We start from the raw sequence: 22,412 nt of genomic DNA on the forward strand, positions 1-22,412 counted from the left end.
GATGCTAAACGTATCTTTGTGAATTCTGCATCTTGAGTCTCAGTCTGTACCATGTAATAGAATTTAGCTTTCTGTACAATTTAGCTTTTAAAGAACCAGTCATTCAAGTACTGTACTCCAGGATTGCTTTCTGCAGTTGCTGTTGCTAGCTGGCTTCTATTGCCTCAAGTTTAAAAGTTGCACAAAACTGATTTTGCCAGCTTCTGCTTATGAAATGCCATCACCATAGATCTTGGATTTCTTACAGAGACTTGTGTCAATTTATCGGTTTTCTTCTGGCCTATGGTGTTAGTTAGACTCCTGGGCAAGTTCGCTGGGATGCTTCTTTCCATTTAGAATTTACAAGTTACCTGTCTTCTTTCTTCCATATTTCCTGACTTCCTCCCATCTCAGATCCCCTTCCCTTTCTTCCAGACAGAGAGTCCTCTGTGGGTATGATTTCTAGCATTTAGCCACTCATGGTTCAGAAAGGTAAAATACCTTTGTCCATTTGAAATATTAAAATAAGTGACTGACAGGTTTCTCAGTTTCTCAGCGTCGTGCTGACTGGCTCCTCCCGCACAGTTACAAGGCCCAGAGATTCATACATTTGCAGAAAGAGCTTTAATCTCTGCCTCTGGATATCATCCAGGAACTGTGAGGTTTAAAGGCAGCTAACCTGCCTTTGTGCTGACAAATTTAGTTTTCCCACTGGCAGGATCATGGGCATTGGTAGTCAAATAATAATTTTGTGTATTATTTCTATATCTTAAGTTTGCTTTCAGTTGCCTGTTTTCATTTTTTACCCAGTAGGCAGATGTATGGAAGGGTTGTAGAGTTATGAGAAAGACTTGTAAAGGGTAGAAATACATTTAAAGTTCTATCTTTCTGTGTGCTTTTTCTAAAAAAATACAACAAAGTACTAGTTTATGCTTTGTTTGAATTGTTCTTTACAAGACTGTTCAAAGTAAGCCAAACTTGATAGACTTTAATAGGGTAATTTGTTCTGATGAAAATATCCATCAGGGATAGTTACATTGTCAACTTGGAAAATAGACTCTTGAACTTATACACAGAATACAGAGTCCCTTGGTGATTTTCTTGTTTGTTCTTTTTTTGTATATATGTTTTAGGGGTGAATGTTCCTGAAATTCCTTGTATCCCAATGCTGAGGCACCTTTATATGAAGTGGGTAAGACTCACCAAACCACAGCCGTTCAAAGACTTTCTTTGCATCAGCTTACGAACTTTCGTCATGAGGAACTGTGCAGGTAATAGGACATAGTGATGGTGGAGTTACACAGACGTCCTTCTAAAAATAACCTACAGCAAACTCCATAACTACATTTGTAAATGAAATTATATTTTGTAACTTATTCATCTTGTGAAGATAAATACTTTTTGTTTTAAAGGCAGTAGATACATGACTTGTCTGACTTTGAGCAAAAAAAAAAAAAAAAATATATATATATATATATATATATATATGGCATCACTATGTCTTTGCATATTTCTTTTTTTTTTTAATATTTTATTTTATTGGTTTTTACAGGGGTAGGGAGAAGTATCAACTCATAGTTGCTTCACTTTAGCTGTTATTTGCTTGCTTGTTGCTTCTCATATGTGCCTGGACCAGGCAAGCCTGGGTTTTTGAACCGGCGACCTCAGTGTTCCAGGTCGACGCTCTATTCACAGCGCCACCAGGGCAGGCTCCCTGCATATTTCTTATAGACACTTTGGCACTTTTACTTTTTCTAGGATTGTTTTAATAGATTTCTGTGTGCTTGCTTGTCTCTAGTCTCTTAATCATTCTGCACGTAAGTAGTTGTCTGCTCTAATTTACTTTAAAGCATAAGACACTGTTTTGCTGATATTGCTTTTCTGTTCAGAAACCTTCAGTGTCTTTTTCCAGAGAGTATCAAGTGTGAACGGTTCGACTTTAAAGTTCATAATAACCTTGTTTCCTTGATATCCTTGTTTCCGACTCCTTTCATAGAGACACCGTCCTTTATAGTCAGGTCTGCCTGTGCACCGTCTACAGCCAAACCAGCTTCCCCCTTGTGCTGTATGTCTGTGTCCTCGTCCTGAGTTACCTGCTTCCCACTTCCCTTCCTCTTCTCTTTCTTTTTCATTTTTTATATAATATAGAGGATCTTATTTTTGTACTTGATATCTTCCACCTTTTTATGTTTTTATAATTTTTCATGTTAGTTTTCTCTCCATGTCAGTTGCAAGCTCTTTGATAAGACCCTGTCTTCTGTGTTCTTCCATAACACTTAATGCAGTGCTCATTACATAGAGAGATGTTGAAGTGATTGAGCTATCCACTTGAGTGAGGGATCAGATTTCAACTTGGTTTTTCTCCCCTTAGTGATTTTGAGCTCAAAACTATTAAGACATCAGGGAATTTATACTAAATACTAATTATCTCTCCAATGTTACTGGTAAACCCTCATGCTAAATAAGTATATGATTAATAGGATAATGCTTTCATTCTAATAAATATATATTGCAGAGAGCCTACTACTTGGCTATCGCTTTCCAGCATAGAATTTATAAATTATTTCAGTTGATGATTTGAAAATTTATTTTTCAGGCAGCTTATATCATTTTATTAAATTTTGTTTTTCTTTTTCCAGGTCCCACAAACTCCTTGAAATATGTCCCTTTAGTAACAGGCCTGGCCTCTGCCCGAAACTTAGAGCATTTAGAAATGGTTCGAGTTCCTTTCCTGGGAGGTCTTATCCAGCATGTAGTTGAAGACAGTTGGAGATCAGGTATTTGTTTTTCTTTAGTTACTAAATATTTTAAAAATCATTACAGTTTTATTTATTTCTCTTTTGAGTCTTTTCAAATGAAATTGCTTGTTAGTACTGGTACTTTCTGTCTGGTGTAGTTCATGGAGAATAGGTAACCACGAGCTCAAGCTAGTATTCATTTCTGTTTTATGCAGTGTTAAACCTTCTTAACAGAAACAGTGATAAAGCATGTTTTCTGGCTTGTTAATACTTATTACTTAGTGAATAATACATTTGTGATATTTGGAATGTTTCTGAGAAATGTTAACAGGGATGTCTAATACCCTTTGGTTTGACAAGATATTTTTGACATGGATACTTTAGGCCTACAAAGAACTCAGTTATTAACATATACATATAACATTTAATACTTTATAGTATGTACAATATTTTCATGTTTATTACTTGGGTATAGATCCACTCATTATATGATGGCTTTTAAAAGTAAAAAAAATTTATTCTCTAGGTCCCTTAATTATATTTCAATATGGTATTTAATAGAATACATCCCTGTTAATCATCTCATTGAAACAAAAATACTAAGAAATTTAGCTAAAGAGAGAATTAATAGTTGAGAACTAAAAATCTAATCTTGGATATTCAAAGTATAAATGGAAGTCATCAAGAACTATTGATAATAAATAGACATTGTCATTAACAGTAAAATGATAATAGTACTTTAAACCCAACAGAAGGACATCCATATGTTCACCAGGAGAGTGTTCATAAACACCCCAGAATAGAAACAACCCAAATGCCTATTAGCAAATGCACAGAAAATTATAATGTAACATGCTCATGCAATGGAATACCGCCCAACAGTGACAGTGAAAAAACCATAGCTGTAGGCAACAGTGTGGATGAAGCTCACAAAGTGTTTAGTGAAGGAAGCCAGACACAAAAGTGTACACACTGTGGGATCTTAATTCATAAAAGTTCAGAACAGACCAGTCTTCTGTGGAATTCATTGAGCTATCTATGTCAATAATTTGTATACTTCTTTTGCTCTATACTTACAGGTTCAAAAACATGAGCCAAAATGAGTTGAAGTTAAAGTAGTGCTGATCTTACTCCTTATAAATCTATTGGAGGTTCAGACTGGCCAGAAAATGTCAGGATTCCTTGTTTACAATCCCCTCATGAGCTTCTGGCTTTCTGAAAATTCTTACTTAAAAATCTAAATAATTTACTCTGATTTTCTGATGCTATCAGAATGTATATTCAGAACGATGGTATTTGTTTTCGTCGTAGGAGATGACTGGTAGTCATAATTCATCTTGAGGTTTTAATTTGAACGGAAAAACAAACGCAGATTTGCTTTTAAAAGACATCTTAAGTGTGACTAAATACTTTAATAAAAGTGCTGTGATCAAATGAAATATCTTTTGTTTCTTTTCTTCCTCAACTAGGTGGTTTTAGAAATTTGCACACCATTGTTTTGGGGGCTTGCAAAAATGCTCTTGAAGTCGACCTCGGTTACCTCATCATCACTGCTGCGCGTAGGTGTGTTTCCTCTTCACCTGTGTCTTCTGTCTTAGAATTATATGTTTGTTCCTGTTTTACATAAATTTGGGGGAATATATATGTGCAAAGTTTGATCATGTCTTGTTTAGATTTAAAATACATAGTTTAAATAGCAGAGGGTTATTGCTTAGTGGTAGTCTTATATTATAACTGGTGACACATTATGAGACCCAGCCAGCTCGGAAAGGTGTGGTCTCAGAGAAAAGTTGTCATCTGTCTGCAAGTGCCTGAGAGCCCAACAGAAGTCAGTGTTGAAACTCTGCTGTCTGCGGCCCTCAGGAAGCATTGTCTCAACTTGGACAATTTTCTGAATTGGTTTAGTTAGTTGGAGATACTACTTACAGTTGAGAAATCAGTGTTTAAAATCAGCTTTCTTGGGTTCCTCATCTTGTAACACCTTTATATTTTTAACACATTTTCTTATTACTTTAGGTCACATTTACTATTTCATTTGTTATCAAAGAGTCTATGTCTACATTAACTTGAATATTTTAATTAAATTGAATTAACCATCTTTTCAATATATTCAACAACCAAAGTCTTTTCTCATCAGTAGAATATTAAGAAGATAGATAAAACCAAATTGTTTCTAAGTTAAAGCAGTGATAAATCTTCTTAATATAAGAAATAAACTGTTAAGTTTAAGTTTATTGTTACCTACTGTGGACCTGTACTCTTTATTAAAATGGGACTTAACATTAGCTTAGAAGGTTTTAGAAAAATACCAGCACCAGATTCTTACATTGAGTTAATCAGGTTTCAGAAAACACTGGAAAGGATATAAGATTCTTACTGTGTAATTCACTGTTATTTAATAGAACTTCAGTGTACCACCTAAGATGTGCCTACGCTTTGCAAAAGGCCCCTTTAAAGGAACTGTCTGACATTTTTTAATGGAGGGGTGAAGGTTGTTTGCATTTAATGCTTCAGTAAGAGAAACTTCTTTCAGATAAGGATCTGAAGAAACCTTTGATTCTGGTTTCTTTCAGTTTACTGTGATATGTGTCTCTTCATTCCTAGGTTACATGAAGTTCGGATCCAGCCTTCCCTAACCAAAGACGGAGTCTTTTCTGCCCTAAAGATGGCAGAGCTGGAGTTCCCCCAGTTTGAAACCCTCCATCTGGGATATGTAGATGAGTTTTTGCTGCAGAGTAAGACTTATCCCATTTTTTATTCCCCAGAATTTCTGTAGGGAACTTAGACCTGACAAACTGGAAATCTGAATTGGGATATTCCATGTTTCCCTGAATATAATACAACTTAAAATCTTAGGTATTCTTACTTCCTGAAAAAGAAATTTTTAATGTAAACTTGAAGTGTCAGTTATTATTTTTTTTAATTCCTCTGATTTTAGCATATTATAGTTAATATAGTGATTATCAGTATACCCAAAAAATAACCCTTATCTACATTTGATATTGTCTCCGCTCTGCTGCCCAAGTTTCTTTCCCATTCTGCTTCATTTTTTTCACAGAATGTCATCCTTGGTTCCATTTGTTGAATTTGATCTGCCACACTTGTTGAAGCTTTTGATGGTCCTCTCAGATGAGGGCCCATTCCCTGCCCATGCTCTTCATTTCCATAATAAGCCCGCTGGGGCCTCTGGATTTCCCAGATAGTGTGAGCACATGATGGTCAGTATTCATTTCATGATCATTGCTGTTGGAAGGCTGTTCACGGCATTTTCTGGAATGTGTTTACAATGGGGAACTCATCATTTGGGATTGAATGCATGTCAGTTCATTATTCAAACTTTTTTCCCACATGATCTGAGTCATACACACAAGAACACCAGAATGTTTTTATTTTTGCAAGGATTAGTTTCTTCCCCATGTAACTTGCAACAAGTCTTTCTTGGCCCTGGCTGAGTGGATCAGTAGATAGAGCATAGTCCCGGCACATCGAGGTCACAGGTTTGATCCCTGATGAGGGCACATACGAGAAGCAGTCATTGAGTACACAACTAAATGGAACAACTAAGAGGAACAGTGAGTTGATGCTTCTCTCCTTTTCCCCCTCCTCTCATTCTCGGTCTTTGTCCCTCCCTTGTTCTCCTTCCCTCGTTCTCCCTCCCTCGCTCTCTCCCCCTCTCCCTCTCTTGTTCTCTCTCCCTCCCTCCCTTGCTCTGCCTGCCTCCCTCTTCCTCCCTCCCTCTCTCACTCCCTCTCAAATCAATGGAAAATTTATTAAAAAATAGTCTTTCTTCCACTGTCACTGTCATTCCAGGAGGTATTGGGGGGGGGGGTATCTAATTTGTGTTGTAGAAGACCATAGAAGGCTTAATTCCTCTGCTCAGGACAGTCCAGGTCAAGCAGCCCGACTGCTGTCCTTTTTCATTTCTAATATATGTCATAGTAATAGTTTTATTTTTTTTTACTTTTTTTTGTTGCAGTTCTCATTAGTACAGGTGAAGGATTAAAAAAATCAGCCAATGTAGCATAGGAATCACATTGAATCTATATCGTTTTGTACAAGATCAGCTCTTCACCAATAGCCTTAATGCTAAACTAGTACAGTAGTTTCATTTAAAGTCTGTGTACAGTAAGTACTTCTCTAACGTCCTTGATAGGTTCTTGGGACTATTGCAAAACAATGTTTGTATAATGAAACCAATTTTGTCATAGGCTGGTTAATACAAACGAGTGAAATTCCTACAGCAGCTCATCAACATTGCAGTGAAAGATGTTCTGGGACCTGCTGCATTTGCTATCAAGCTTTCCTGGTTTTGAATGAGTTTGCTAACATTCTCTTGTCTTTCTATAAGATGCATGAATTTACTTAAAATCATTAGCTTGGTAGTTGGTGTTCTTTCTTTAATACATTTTTTTGTTCTTCTCAAAACTTGACAAACTGTGTGTTTTTAAGATGAGCACGTAATTTAGGCCCAAGGAGAGTTTGAGGGTTATCTCTAAAACTAGATATTCCTACTTTATTTCTTTCCCCTCCCCACGCATTTTCAAAGTAAAACACTTTACCCTTGACTGCTATTATCTTACACTTTTCAAAATAACTTGTTCCGCATTATCTTTCATATTTGATGGTCTCTTAGCGTTGACCTTGTTACAAGCTGTTTTCTGCTGCAGTTCCTCTATTCCCATCATCTGAGTTCCCCCCTCTCCCTCTCTAGGGCTCTTGATGTGAGAACAAGCCCCAGGCGCCTCCAACAGGATCTCTAGGGAGGAACAGCAGGTTCTTTGTCACTCTTTTACTGAATCTCGTCCTTCTTAATAATTCTGATTTTGAAGCCTCTCTCCAGGGGCTGAGGGGCCCCTGGAAGACTTGAGTCACTTTGTTGCAAAGGGTCTGGCAAAGTATAGATGGAAACGTCACCTCTGTCCCTTATACACTTATGGTAGAAGTGATGGTGCCAGATGGGGGAAATGGGCATGCTGGAAAGCAGGGCCGTGTGCTGGGAATATAGGAAAAGTGACCCAAGGATGACTGCTTAGAGAGGGTTCTTTGTTTACTTAGGTGTATGATCTTGGAGCTTCATGTGAGGGTGAAGGGGAAGCGGCACTCATTCAAGACTAGAAGCCGCACGGAGTAGTCGTTAATGCTGACGCTCCGGAAAGAGGTGGACACGTGGGCTCAGAGTCCTCCCTTATTAATCATGGGACCCTGGGCAAGTTAGTTCTTCATTCTGTTTTCTCACTTGTTAAATGGTTTTATCTTTATTTCCCGAATGAGAAAACATGGACTTTTATTATTATTGTCTCTAACATTTTGAAAGCATTCGGTAATGGTAGCTTTTAGCAGATCTATGGGCTGGATTAGAAAAGAAACAAAGATGAGTCCTCGCTGATGTCCTCAGGGCTTTGGGGGAGTGTGGCAGTTGGGAGATCCCAAGATTAGGGACAGTGTAAGTCTCAAAGCAATGAACATGGGACAGGATTTCTCCTTGAGGCTGCAGCCTTCATGCAGACACAAGGGACAGGGTCAGTTCAAGGTTTACCCGATCATGGGGAAAGACAAATTTCTAGTCGAAATGGCTGGAGGACAGCTTTTTATCAAGAGGCTAAAAAAATTGCTCAGCTAAATGGTAAAGGATAGGTTAAGGTGAAATTTGCAGATAAAATGCCAGTAAATATCCCAAAAAGGGACTCTAGGAGGAGACAGTGAACTATGTGGAAAGTGAAATTAAAGAGTTTGGAAGTAGGTTGGTTGTTTAAAACATCGTCTGATACGAAGGTATAAACTGCTGTAATGTGCAGGGCATCTTCCCAGAGCAGCTGTGTTACTTTGTGCTTTGTGTCACTTGGTTACAAGGACCATGAGAGGTACTGTTTGAATTCCTATATCCTTAGCCCCGTGCTGGCCATGGAAAATGTACATGTGAACTAGATACAGTTCCTTTTTCCTCACATTGTTCATAGTCAAGTGGACCATCCCCGGCAGTAAAGGGCAGAGAGATGGGAGAAACGATGGTAGGGGACCAGGCGTGAGGCATCATTTCCAATGGCATAAACTACAGTGAAGGGACACACCCTCCTGGTCTGTGATAGGACAGTAGCCACTAAAGCCCAGTGGCAGAGAGTGGGTGTGTTTGAGTTAGAAGTCCATTTTCTGGGGATAGATATAGATGTACTAACTGATACCATGGGCTCTAAAAATGAATCTGAATTCCCCAAGCTTACGGTTCTCTACACGTGGCCACCCAACTCCACAAACAATCCTTACACTGTGAAAGAGTTACATTTTAAGGTATTTTTTAAAGATAAAACTAAAACTTTACCATAAGCATGAACTAATACAATATATCCCTCAGTTTTGTTTTAAGAATTTTTGCTTTCTTTTTGCCTTTTCCAAACAATTGGAAGTAATGTTTTCCTATACCTGTGCCTTAACTTTTAAAATAAATCCTTACTTTGCCAAATAAATGCTACTGTTCATAAAATACACCTACCCAGAAATTGTACGCGAACCTGAGTCTGATGACAGACAGACGACACAGAACGATCATGGAGAATGAGCACACTGGATGTTAAGATACAGAATTGTCAATGTTCTCTGACACTTAACCTTTTTTTAAAAAGGAAAAATCTATTTCTCTTTCTAGGCAGAATGGCTAATGCAGATCTGGTGAAGTATGGTTTGGCTGATGTGGTAGAAAACCCTGGTATTATCACCGATATAGGGATGAAGGCCGTCAATGAAGTCTTTTCCTGTATCAAATATCTGGCAATTTACAACTGCCCCCATCTACATAATCCATACAACTGGGTCTCAGGTACTGGAGGCTTAAATATGGCTCTCTCCTATGTCAAAATAATATGTGTCTTTGTTTTCTGTTTGTGCTATGATGGCATCATCCTAATGTAAGATGTAGATATTTTATATGGATCTTTCAAACAAGTTCTGGGAACCTTTGATAACCAAGTAGGAAGTATATTCAGTGCCTCTGAACTCCTGACATTTTCTGCCTAGCAATTTGTGCTGTCCAGGGTATGGATTCGGTGCCCTGATCTTTATATGCACTGCTTTGGGCCAGGCACACATACAGTGAAGGTTATTGTTGCTTGGGATACTAGAGGGGTTACTCTGAGTTACCTTCTAATGATATGTTATCTGGAAGGACAAGTGAGTGTGTGTGCGCGCACACATATATACATACATACTATACATATATATGCATTTACATATACACATATATGCACATACACACTCACTTTGTCCTTTCAGATATATATACAAACTTATAATATATATATAAACTTTATTGTGTGTGTGTGTAAACTTTAATTAGGTGACGTATTAAACACTTAACTTGTAGTGACATTTTTTATCACCTTAAAATTCTGTGCAATTTTAGATCTCCCCTTCCCAGTGACTTTTGCACTTGGTATTTTTATTCTAAGAGAGTATTACTATTTGATTCTTTAAAGATCCTACTTAAACATCTAACTTCACAAACCTTTAAATAAATTGAGAGGTAGTGAATTTTCACTGCGCCATCCTCTGTCTGGGCCACGCCCCTCACTGACAGTGCAGAGAGCCTGCTCTGCCGTCCAGGGCAGTGCTGGGGACCGTGCAGCTCCCCGCAGAGCCTGCCTCCAGGCCTGTGGTCCCTGCGGCCTCTGCTGAGATCAGCCACTCATTAGAATGACCATGTCTTACCTGCCAGAAGTGACACTGATCCCTGGCCCACCTGCACCAAAAAGTTACTGGAAAATACAAACTTTAGGTTGTAACAGGCATAGATCACTTAAAAAAAAATAACATGTATTGGGTTTTTGATTTGTTTGTTTTCTTAAATACAGAAGAATATAAAGAAGAAAACAAAAAAATGGCCTATAATCCCATCACTCAGAACTCCTGTTAACACTTAAAAACTAAAAGTAATACATGCACTTGATAAACAATATCAAACAGTACAGAAAGGTACAAAATGAAAAGTCTCCTCTTCTCAAAGGTAACCACCATCAACGGTTTCTTGCCTATTCTGGACAGATTATTTTGTGCATATTACAGCCTGTATGTAGCATTTTAAATGATTTCTGTATATAAAAGTGTCCTGCGATGTAAACACTGTCCTGGAACTTGTCTTTTATGCTGAGAGTATTTGGTGAGCTCTCCATACTGCGAGCATATTCAGTTCTCCTTCCTTCTTTGAATAGCTGCTCAATATTCTATTAAATGAGAGTACCATTATTTCTTTAACTAGGGTCCTGCTGGTGAGTAGGCGTATAGGTTGTTGACTGGATCACATTTAAATCAAGGCTGGCTTGGTTACCAGTCAGTGATTCCCACGCTGTCTAGTTATCAGACTAAAATTAGGTAATGATCTTCAAAGTTTATAGTCACTGAGTTTTAGAGGTCAGGAAATACAAGAAAAATTAAAGACACAGGATTTGAAAATCTTTGTGACCTATAACAATATTCATCAGCAATGGGAGAAAGTGTTGCTTAAATTCTCTGGCCATTTCACCCACAGACCATTCAAGATGGACTCGATTGGTTGACATCAACTTAGTGAGGTGCCATGCTCTGAAGCTGGACTCCTTCGGCCAGTTTATCGAATTGTTGCCCAGCCTGGAGTTTATTTCACTGGACCAGATGTTTCGTGAACCACCCAAAGTAAATAATATTTGAGAGAGGTTTTGTTTATTTATTTTGTTACTCAAGGAAATAAACAAAACAAGTGATTTCTTTCTTTCTACTATTATACCTTTACAGTGTTATAATTGAACTTTGTACTGCCAGCCTCAGTGGCGGCAAAGCTATAATAATGCGTGGCCTCTTTTTCCTGTAAATGAGTATTAAGGGGTCTATAAAGAAGGGAAAGACAAAGTAAGTGGAGAAACTGTCTCCTTCTGTAAACTGACAGGAATGTAGGAGCGAAGGTGAAAATTTGAGCTAAGACAAATTATTGCTTGGACTAAGTAGTTGGAAGAATCAGCCTCAAACCAGGGGGGGGAAAAATATATATATATACACACACACACACACACACACACACACACACACACACACGGGATTAGGAATTTGGAAATGTTTTACTTTGCTGCTCTCTTTTTTATTTAGTTGTATATCCTGGAAAATTTGAGATTGCCTAGTTGAACAAAATGTTATTTTAAAACTGTTTAACAAATAAAATTAATATTCTCACCATAATAAAAACTTAATGCTTCAACTAATTACGTTCTGTCTTGTTAGTTCTCAATGGCTGCATTCCCATGGTTGAAGCAGTGAAATATGGTGGGAAAGGCTCAGGAGTTGAGGTCAGAACACTGGGTTTCGAGTCCCAGCTGTACCACTTACTGGTCACGTGCTGTTGGGCAGCGCTCTTCCCATTGTGCATCTCATCTGTAAATCAAGTATAATGACAATTTCTCTGCTTGAAGTGTTGTGAGCCTTAAATAAAGTCCAGTATGCACCTATAAAATAATTTTACAAATAAAATGCTACATCAATATTCTTCTGTAGAGATGAAATGAAGTGCTATGAGCATGTGGCTTTGTCTTGCCTTAGGGCTGTGCTCGAGTTGGTCTGAGTGCAGGCACAGGAATCGGGGTGTCCTCAGCCCTTGTCAGCAATCAGAACTCCAACAACGACAATGATAACAATGCCCAGAATAATGCCAACATCCACGACAACAATCACCATCACCCTGATGACTCGGATGAGGAGAACGACTTCCGGCAAGATCTACAACCAGGAGAGCAGCAGTTTGCAGCCGACGGTAACCCAGATCTTTTGTGAGCTCCAGACAGAAATGATTTTTACTTTGGATCATACTTCTCTGACTCTGTTCTGTCCTCCATCCTGCATTTCATTTAGTCACTTTACTCATTGGGGTCCAAGTCGACAAGGTAAATGAAAGGGTGAATGAAATCTGCTTGTTTCAAAGTTGTCCGTGTAGCCTGACCCGGCGGTGGTGCAATGGATAGAGCATCGGACTGGGACATGGAGGACCCAGGTTCAAAAACCCGAGGTCTCTGGCTTGAGCACAGGCTCATCTGGTTTGAGCAAGAGGTCACTCGGTCTGCTGTAGCCTCCCCCCACCCCCCCAAGAAAGTAATCAATGAACAACTAAGGTGCCGCAACAAAGAATTGATGCTTCTCATCTCCCTGTCTGTCCCTCTCTGTCCCTCTCTCTGTCACACTCTCTGTTTCTGTCACAAACAAAACAACACAGCAACAAAGTTGTCCATGTAGCCTGACCAGGCAGTGGCGCAGTGGATAGAGTGTCAGACTGGGATGCGGAGGACCCAGGTTCAAGACCCCAAGGTCGCCAGCATGAGCGCGGACTCATCTGGTTTGAACAAAGCTCACCAGCTTGGACCCAAGGTCGCTGGATCAAGGAAGGGGTTACTCTGTCTGTTGAAGGCCCATGGTCAAGGCACATATGAGAAAGCAATCAATGAACAACTAAGATGTCGCAGCGAAAAACTGATGATTGATGCTTCTCATCTCTCTCCGTTCCTGTCTGTCTGTCTCTATCTATCCCTCTGACTCTCTCTCTCTGTAAAAAAAAAAAAAAAAGGTTGTTCAGGTTGTTCATGTAATGCCTCTTGTCCACAGAACCTATAAGGGTGCTTACCAAGTGGGAAGGATTCCTAGATGCCGTGGGACTTAGAGTACAATGAGCCTGAGAGGCCTGGCTTTATTGAGATTTTACTTGTAGGATTTGGGCAAAAGAGCATCTCTTAATATCTCCCTGACCAATGGATAGGAGCAGTGAGCTAGAATGTGGGAATCCATTTTTGGATGTCCCCAGAGCTGAAAAAAGGAATAGCAGTGATGTGGTAGACATTGTATTGGGCATCTTTCACATAGCTTTCATCGTTATCTTCACATCCATCCAGCAGATCAGCCATACCTGAATTAGTAAAGACTGATTGGGTTCTGCTTATGTAATTATCTAGTTTTTTAAATACTGACTGAACACCTGCTTTATGCCAACTCATGTGTTATTGGGCTTCATCTGCCCCTGTGTTGAAGAATGAGGAAAGAGTGAAATTATTTCTTTACCAAATTATCCACTTCCCAGTTGACTCTTAAGAACTAGAGAAAGAACCTTTTCTAGCCATCTATCTGTTGCCCCTGCACCCATTCTTCTGGGCACAGTAATGACTGAGAAACAGCGAGCCCTGAGGGTAGGGGCTGCTTTTATAATGGAAGTAGACTGTGTAGAGCGAGATTTCCTTTAGGGTCGCTCTTGAATGTGCAGATTCTTGTCTGGGAATCATCTGTAGGCATTATCTTCACTTCCTCACCTCACACCTTCTCTGCAGAACTCTCCATTTTGGTTCTTGAAAGTCAACAGTGACTCTTACAAAAGCCAGTGGTCACTTCTCCACTTTCATCTATTTGACATCTTAGCAGCACCTCTCATTGTTGCTCACTTCTGCCTTCCTGAGATGCTTTCTTTGGACATCTCTGAAACCGTTTTCCTGCTTTTCCTCATTGACATGCCTGCTCAGTTTCCTTTGCTTACACCACTTCCTCTCTTCCACATTTCTTCCTGGTCTCACTAACTGTTTTTGCTACATGAGCTCATTCAGCTTCATGGCTTCTATACCAAGTATATGCTAAGGAATCCTAAACCTTTGCCAGCCTTGATCTTCCTACTTTTGAAATATTGTAGTTATATCTAACTTTATACTTTTTATTTCCACATGAGTACTCTTAGGCATTTCAAACATATTCCCTGGCACTCTTCCCACTCCCCACCCCCCAAAAAAGTGCAGACCAAGAAAGCGCTAGGGGTTAAGGAGGCAGAGTGAGGTCAGGGCAGGTGTTATCTCCTTTGCATGTTGTCCCTGAGTGCCATCATACTGGTCACTGGTACCCTGTTTTCTGGACTTGAGAGAATGCGGACCATTCATGAACAGCAGCTGCAGTGCAATCCTGTGAACTGCCCAATCCTGTGAACTCAGTGTGTTGGAGTTCAAGTTCTGGATAGATTATAGACTCCACTGGAAAGGGACAGTTACTTTGCTGTAGGCTTCTCAGTACTTAATGGAGAATGCCTTCCATTGTGAAATCACTTATCAGTGCAGCAGGGACCAAAACACATGCGAGAACACTGCTTGGAATTCAAATCTAACTCGGAAACTTCAGCTTTTAGTTGAGGAGAGCCTTGCTCACAAACCAAATACTCAAGGTACAATATTGTCAAATATGAGATCTTCAGATGCTGTGAAAGGCTGAGAGGCAAAGTGATGAGCAACATAAATGCCAAGATTGAAGAATTAAATGGCTAGCAAGAGGAAGTCTAGCAATACCAAAGATGGTGGCAGTGTTTGTAGACAAATGAAGATTGTATCAAACATAGGTTCCGTGGGTCTCTCCAAGTTGAAAGGGTTTTCATTTGTGTTAATATTCCATCCATACCACATTGATTCTTTTTTTTTTTTTGTATTTTTCTGAAGCTGGAAACGGGGAGAGACAGTCAGACAGACTCCCGCATGTGCCCGACTGGGATCCACCCGGCACGCCCACCAGGGGGCAACGCTCTGCCCACCAGGGGGCGATGCTCTGCCCTTCAGGGGCATCGCTCTGTCGCGACCAGAGCCACTCCAGCGCCTGGGGCAGAGGCCAAGAAGCCATCCCCAGCGCTCGGGCCATCTTTGCTCCAATGGAGCCTCGCTGCGGGAGGGGAAGACAGAGACAGAGAGGAAGGAGAGGGGGAGGGGTGGAGAAGCAGATGGGCGCTTCTCCTGTGTGCCCTGGCCGGGAATCGAACCCGGGACTTCTACACGCCAGGCCGATGCTCTACCACTGAGCCAACCGGCCAGGGCCCACATTGATTCTTTTAAATAAGAAGTAAGGAGTAAGGAGCAGGAGAAAGGCTGTGTGACTTGGTCAAAACCACACGTGGAAAGAATTCACGTAAAAGAATGAAACAAAACCAAATAAGAAAAGTTGTACAAGGATTCAGAATAAAAGGCATCAGTGGGGATTAGTGTTAGTTGACATGACTAACATTGATGCTTCCACTCTAGGTGCAAACAGTATTTTTAAAATTAGATTAAAATTTGCATTGACACATTGACTTTTCTTAATGTAGAGTTATAAAACTTTCCACATGTGGGCCTCTATAAAACTTTTGGACCAACCCCAGAATGAAGCAGAGCCACCCAGTCAATTACCCTGTCGCATGTGACTTTAGTTCAGGGGTCTCAAACTCGCGGCCTGCGAGACGCATGCGGCCCACGGAACAATTTTGTGCGGCCCGCAGACTAATCCACGAAGTTCAAAATATAAATATAAATATTATATTTATATTCAAATATAAATATTTGAATATAATATTATATTCAAATATAAATATCCACGAAGTTCAAAATATAAATATAAATATTATATTTATGTTCAAATATAAATATTTGAATATAATATTCAAATATAAATATTTTGAACTTCGTGGATTAGTCTGCGGGCCGCACAAAATTGTTCGGCGGGCCGCGAGTTTGAGACCCCTGCTCTAGTTGCACGAACTTGGCTTGTCTCCTTAAGGAGAGTCTTCAGGAACAGGTCCTTTTCTCTTTTGGGAGTTTTTTCCATTTCACTCAAATGGTTGGGCAGTTGATTTCTCAGCAGTAGTTTTTGAGCAGCCCTGGGCATTGAGGATACAGTGGCAAACATGGACCCCTGCTGCCCTCCGGGTTGTGGCCGAGCCCTACATGTGCAGGGTAGTACTGGTATTACCCTGACTTACCAGATCCCACAGGCTCAGGTAGTAAGGAGTAGTGGCTTGAGTGCCTTGGCTATTGACTTGTGAAATTTGGGTTTAATCTTATAAAAAGTTATTGTCAGAAATTATTTTTTTTAGGGTCCTTTTGAGAAAGTGACCATTTTATCTTAAGACTAGTAAACAGATAAAAGCTTTAGTACTTAAAACTGATTGACAATTACCAGTCTGAAATTGTTCACTGTGCTTATCCTCTGGATAAATATAAATAAAATTACACATTTCTGTTTATTGATAGGCACTAATAATCATAGTGAAGACTCTGATGCAAATAAAACATTTGAGTAATATTAAAATGTTACAAATGTACTTAGTGTATTCCTTAATAATCCATGCCACTCGTTAGCGAAATGTGACACCATGGCCTCTAGAGAGTAGGAAAGGAAACACAATTTGAGTTTGCCTGTCCAGCACACTAATTGCTTATAAGTTGATCCTAGATCTTGCAGTAGGTGGCTTTTACCACCTTATAGCAAACGGTTTTGAGGGTGACAGACGTTGCCTCCTACAGCCATCCCTGGAAACATCTTCAGGGGTGAACATGGGATTTTCTCTCAGCTGCACCTTTGTCCCTGCTGTTGTCCTACAGCGATGACTTTCCCCACCAAGTGATCCTTTCCCATCTGGGGTCCCTCTGCTACAGAAGAATCGGATGCTGCTTGTCACTGTTGATTCACTGAAGTGCAGTTCTATGCTGTTGGTCCAGAGGGGACCGACTGGTTACGAGGCTGTTCATTTCTCAGGGGTGCCCCAGTTTGGGTGGCTGTTGTGGTTTTTTCAGACCTCACCTGGTTTGACTTTGACTTGATTTTTGTTTAAGCATTGAATGAGATGGAAGACATGGGGCAAGAAGATGGAGAGGTGGTAGCCGAGAGTGGACAGGAGCCCCCTGCTCACAGTCAGGCAGTCATTCCTGTGGAGGTTGACGAGGAACAAGCAGGTAATTATGTCACTTCCCACCTTCGTGGTTCTGGCTAATGAAACACTGAGAATGGTTCATTTTTTTTTTCCTTTTTGCTTTATGGCTAATGATATGTTAGATATTATTTATTATTGAGGGCTATATTATATTGATGTTCTCTTTGCTGTGTGTGTGTATATCTTAGTAAATTTTGTGGGTGTTTTTATTTTTTGTAACTGACAATAGCTCTTTATTGGCATATGCTTGTGTGTGTATGTATGTAGAAAAAGTGTTAAAATTGTTGATGGGAAAATTAATGACCTGATTGAATATTTTGCTTGTCATCTCCCTTCCTTTTGGTGGCGAGGGAGAGCAGTGGAGAGGTTGACCTGGTTTAATGAATGGACCAAGGTCTAATCTTTTGCAATTGGGTGACTTAGGGTGGGCTATATAATCTGAGACCCTTAAAGATTACCTAATACAGCCCTTCATTTTAAAGGTAGGGAATCAACATTCTTTCAAAAGTGTGAATTTTTTTCAGTACCATTCAGCCAGTGATCAAGGGGCAGAATTGAGATTAGAACTCAGGTTATCTCATTCCTGGGCTATTGGAAGTTTACCTTGTCTTTGAGTGTAAAATATCTTTACCCTGTTTTAAGGGTCTTACAGATGCAGTCACTTATTCAACAAATATTGAGTTCCTACTCTTTGTGAGGCATTGTACAATATAATAGGAAAAGGATAGACCAGCTTCCTGAAGCTTATATTTTACTGATGGAGGGAGTATCAGTCACTCTCCAGAGAGAATTGGCTCAGACAAGCTAAAGGTTTACCATCTGTACTGCCAAACAGATAAAACATTTTTTGACTTCAGTGTAAATACTCGGATAACCAAACTAGCAGGCTTGTAAACCTTTCAGGACCGTATCTGCTACATCCAACAAGATAGACCCACACTCGGTGAGAGAGTGCAGAGTCCTCACCAGTCCCGTGGGGGCTGAGGTTCATCGTCCTTTTCTTGGTTTTCTTTTGTATCTTTGCAAAATTGGAAAATAGCCTGTTGTTGGAAGGATTATCATGACTATTATTTTGATATTACTATTACTTATGTGACTTTTTCAAATAGTGAAGGTCCTGAAGGGGGGTGCCATGTCATCTATTTTAATCTGCCTTTAAAAAGGTATAGTGTTGTTGGCATGTTAATCATACTTAAAGTTTGTATAGTACTTTAAACTGCTTTCACAGTATCTTATCCATGTGTCTTTTCATTAAAATGAGTGGTAAGGGAGGGAACATGGAGGCAAAGCAGCTCTGTGGGCCCAGATTCATGAAAACAGTACTTTGAGTCAGAGCCTTTCTTGTGCAAAAAGTAACTGTTTGGCCTGTGCTTTTTGTTTTAGGACCCAGTGGTCTTCAGCGTGTTGTAAAACCAACTCCAATTACTGTCCATGATTCAGAGAGTGATGATGAGGAAGACAGTCTGGAACTCCAAGAAGTCTGGATCCCTAAGAACAGTGCTCGCCGTTACTCTGAGCGCAAAGAGAAAACTGCAGAGTCAGCGCAGTCCAGGGACTTGTCAGGTGAGAGGTGCTTCAGACTCTGACCTGTTCGTGGAGTCATGAGAACTGTCACATGTGGCCTTTATATATCAGGTGTCCCCTGCCACAGCTTGTGATGCAGCTAATATCTCCCTAAGAAATGTGATAGGGGCAGGAAAGGCAGCAGCCCCGGAGTGGGGGACTTGGGTGGGGCCATTGAGGGCAGATGTAGCACAACTAGGATTCATGGACCCGGGGCTCAGGGAGGAAGAGACGCAAGGCTTGGGACTCCTACGTGGAGGGTCAGGGATCGGGGGTTAGCGAGAGGGATTAGACACTGAGCCACCAGAGCGATGAAAACACAGATGTCCCCAGCTTATAGTCTTCCCAGTGGGGCTTGGTGAGTGTTGGTGGCTAGTTTGGAGCTTGAGGGAGCCCTAAAGTACGTTCTTATAACCCTGCCTCTCTTTGAATCTGCTCAACCTTCTGCCATTTGCCTCACCCCAAAACTAGAATGCTCTTAATTTTTAGGGTAATACTTCTTCCCTGTCTTCCCTTCCCTTTCCTTCTGTTTCTCAGAACCATATGCTTACCACTTTCAGCAAAGGATGAGGTTTTTAAAAATTCACTCGTTTTCCCTTGGGTACCCTACTTCTTAATGTTTCAATGTTTAGTACACATTTAACACCGAACCTGAAAAAATATATACACTCCTGTTTATGGACAGCTCAGTTCTTTAGACTTGGAAAATTTACTAACCATTGACTGATCACTTGAGTCTTATTTTATTCCTTTGAAGAAATTCAGGTATCTTTACACTATGGTGGAAGGGAGCTCTACTGGGAACTGAAAAGTAGCCGCTATAGTAATATGACCAGCTAGTTAACCTTGCTTCCTGGAAAGTTCAGTTTCTGAATTTATAAACTAGATCTTCTGTCAACCTAACAAAATCTGATTTAAGTGTTCCTTTACATATTCATTGAGCCTTACCGTGCCCCAGGGACTGAGTTAGAGGCCTTGAGGGGTCCAGAGACAAGTAAGCCACCATCTCTCTGGGGAACGCTGGTCTGGTTGAAGTGTCAGATCCAAAACACATATCATGCTGTTGCAGGAAACATCCTACAGTGGTTTGGGGCGGGGGGTGCAGGAGAGAGTGAACCAGGGTCCGAGGGGTGAAGAATGGGGGAGAACGAGGCCCCGAGGTAGGGAGGCAGGGGTGTATTCGGAGGGAAGTTTGGGCTGGGGTATAGAGTGTGCAGCGGGGAGGAGTGGATGTGAGTGTGGAATACGCTCTTCCAGGGGAGCCCAGAAGGCTGGGCCGAGGAGGATAAACCAGGGAAGCACCAGGGAGCCACAGAGGACTTTGAGCAGCCAAGTGATGTGGTCCCCATTATACTTTATGAAGAAAATTAGTGTACATTGTCTCCTGTTCCAGATGTACTCTTACCTTTTGTCCAGAATTTGTACTGAAATCTTTTCTTTTCCTCGGGCCATTCTTCTTTTTCTATAAGCAGTAAGTGGAAAAGGCAAGACTCCACTTCGAAAGAGGTACAACTCCCATCAGATGGGCCAGTCGAAGCAGTTTCCCCTCGAGGAAAGCAGCTGTGAGAAGGGCTGTCAGGTCACCAGTGAGCAGATCAAAGCCGATATGAAAGCAGCTAGGGATATTCCCGAAAAGAGAAAAAACAAGGATGCTAACCCCAGCCGCGGCAGCACCACAGCCAGCACAGCGGGGAACTCCGGCTCGCTCGGCGCTGCTCCTCAAAGCCCTGACTGTGTGAGGATGGTGAGCGGAGGCGGCGCTTCCGAGCCTAGCCCTGCAGAAGCGGATGTGTCCAGGCAGTGTGTCTGCTCCCCCACGGGGTCAGAGGACTCTGCGGCCATGGAGGAGGGAGACGCAGAGAGCTCTGTCTGCCCCAGATGCCGCTGCCACAGGCCCCAGGAACCCCAAAGGAGAACTAGCAGGTGTTCTGATGAGGAACGTCCTTCGACCAGCCGAGCCTGTGTTGTGAATGGCCCGGATGGTACGAGACCCGCCTTTTCCTTTAGGACTCTGCCACAAGGGGGGTCCTCAGGCCCAGCTCATGATGAGAGGACTAATGGGAGTTGCTCTGGGGCTGCAGGTGAGGACAGGAGGGGGAGCTCCCAGCCTGAGAGCTGTGACGTGCAGTCTCATGAAGACTACCCTCGGAGGCCCCTAACGCGGGCCAGGAGCAGACTGTCCCATGTACCGCTGGTATCTGAGTCAGGTATGACAATGCGGCCAGGACTAGCGCCCGCAGCTTAGGTCATTCCTCAGGGCTTCCTGCAGAAAGCCAGAATTCTGTGTTGGCCTTCTGTGATCCTACAGATTTTGAGCTAATTTTCAGCAGTGATGGGGTGAAGGGGGGTATGTGTGAAAAACTTGTTAAACATCCAACCCAGAACAACTCAGTTAAGTTTCTAAGAAAAATATTGCTGTATCTGTGGCCCCTAACTACAACACTGATTGTGATGTGTAAGTCCCAGTAGATAGACTGCTCCCATCCCACGCTTAGTGGGGGCCTTACTCTGGGTGAAAATTTGAACCTTAGCTAGAGGGTGAGACCCTGAAGTTGTGGGGGCTGGGGTGTACCCCTGTATCTGCCTTTCTGTATCTGCCTTTCTGAAGTCGAGTGTTTCTAGTGAGGTTTGCAGGTAAGTAAGAAGTTCAACTGAGAATTATTTTGATGAAGGTATACAAAACATATAAATATATATATATGTGTGTGTGTGTGTATGTAAATTCATTAGTAATAGTTATAATGTGTACACCAAGGCATTAGGTTGGTGAGGGTGAGCACATTTCTTAATCATAATCCTCTGTGTATAAATCTGTTTTTATTTTTAAGTCCTCTCCTCTGCCTTTATTAAGTCATGTCTACCTATCAATGAAGAATAATTTATTTTTATTTTATTCAAGTCTCCCTCAATATCAAAATCTTAAAATCACCCCAGAACAGAGTCAACACATTTTTTATATACTAAGTAGAGCTGATTGCATCATAGTGGAGTTAAACTAACAAAAATAAGCTTTAGAAGATAAATATGAGAACTTAATTATATGGTGATCGTCATAGTAGCATAAACATATCACATATATGAGTTTTATTTGAAGATTTTATGTTTTGCAAAAAGGTGTGCTATATAATGACAATACATTTTTCCAGCTTGAATTTTAAATGGTCTATGATATTTCTATACATACAGAATTTGCAATTTTAACTATTTTGAAGGGTATAGTTTATTGACATTAAGTACATTCACATTGTGCCACCATCGCCACTGTTCATCTGAACCTTTTCATCTTCCCAAACTGAACTCTGTGCCCATTAAACTTGCCACAATGACACCTTTTGTGGCAGGACTTTTCATAGTTGTAAAGTTGTATGTGTGTGTTTACCTTTATGGATTTTTCTTCATTTTTATGCTGTGGAAGGCATTCCTTACACCTGTTC

General features: G+C 40.8%; 1 protein-coding gene across 4 annotated transcripts in view; it reads left to right on the forward strand.

Moving 5' to 3' along the window:
- The window catches only part of FBXO38 (F-box protein 38), a 49,097-nt gene that overhangs the window by 15,759 nt on the left and 10,926 nt on the right, over window positions 1-22,412 (forward strand). Inside the window, exons 6-16 of one of the 4 annotated variants that reach the window (XM_066388599.1) lie at window positions 1,113-1,250; window positions 2,619-2,756; window positions 4,187-4,280; window positions 5,322-5,452; window positions 9,358-9,528; window positions 11,233-11,375; window positions 12,270-12,480; window positions 17,318-17,437; window positions 18,799-18,978; window positions 20,451-20,960; window positions 21,060-21,185. In XM_066388599.1, coding sequence (XP_066244696.1) covers window positions 1,113-1,250; window positions 2,619-2,756; window positions 4,187-4,280; window positions 5,322-5,452; window positions 9,358-9,528; window positions 11,233-11,375; window positions 12,270-12,480; window positions 17,318-17,437; window positions 18,799-18,978; window positions 20,451-20,960; window positions 21,060-21,185 — 1,962 coding nt within the window. Of the gene's footprint in view, window positions 1-1,112; window positions 1,251-2,618; window positions 2,757-4,186; window positions 4,281-5,321; window positions 5,453-9,357; window positions 9,529-11,232; window positions 11,376-12,269; window positions 12,481-17,317; window positions 17,438-18,798; window positions 18,979-20,450; window positions 21,186-22,412 lie in introns of all 4 variants that reach the window. The other 3 variants (XM_066388598.1, XM_066388600.1, XM_066388601.1) reach the window with 3 other exon arrangements.

The sequence above is a fragment of the Saccopteryx leptura genome, chromosome 6 (genome assembly GCF_036850995.1).
Source record: "Saccopteryx leptura isolate mSacLep1 chromosome 6, mSacLep1_pri_phased_curated, whole genome shotgun sequence".
Taxonomy (NCBI): domain Eukaryota; kingdom Metazoa; phylum Chordata; class Mammalia; order Chiroptera; family Emballonuridae; genus Saccopteryx; species Saccopteryx leptura.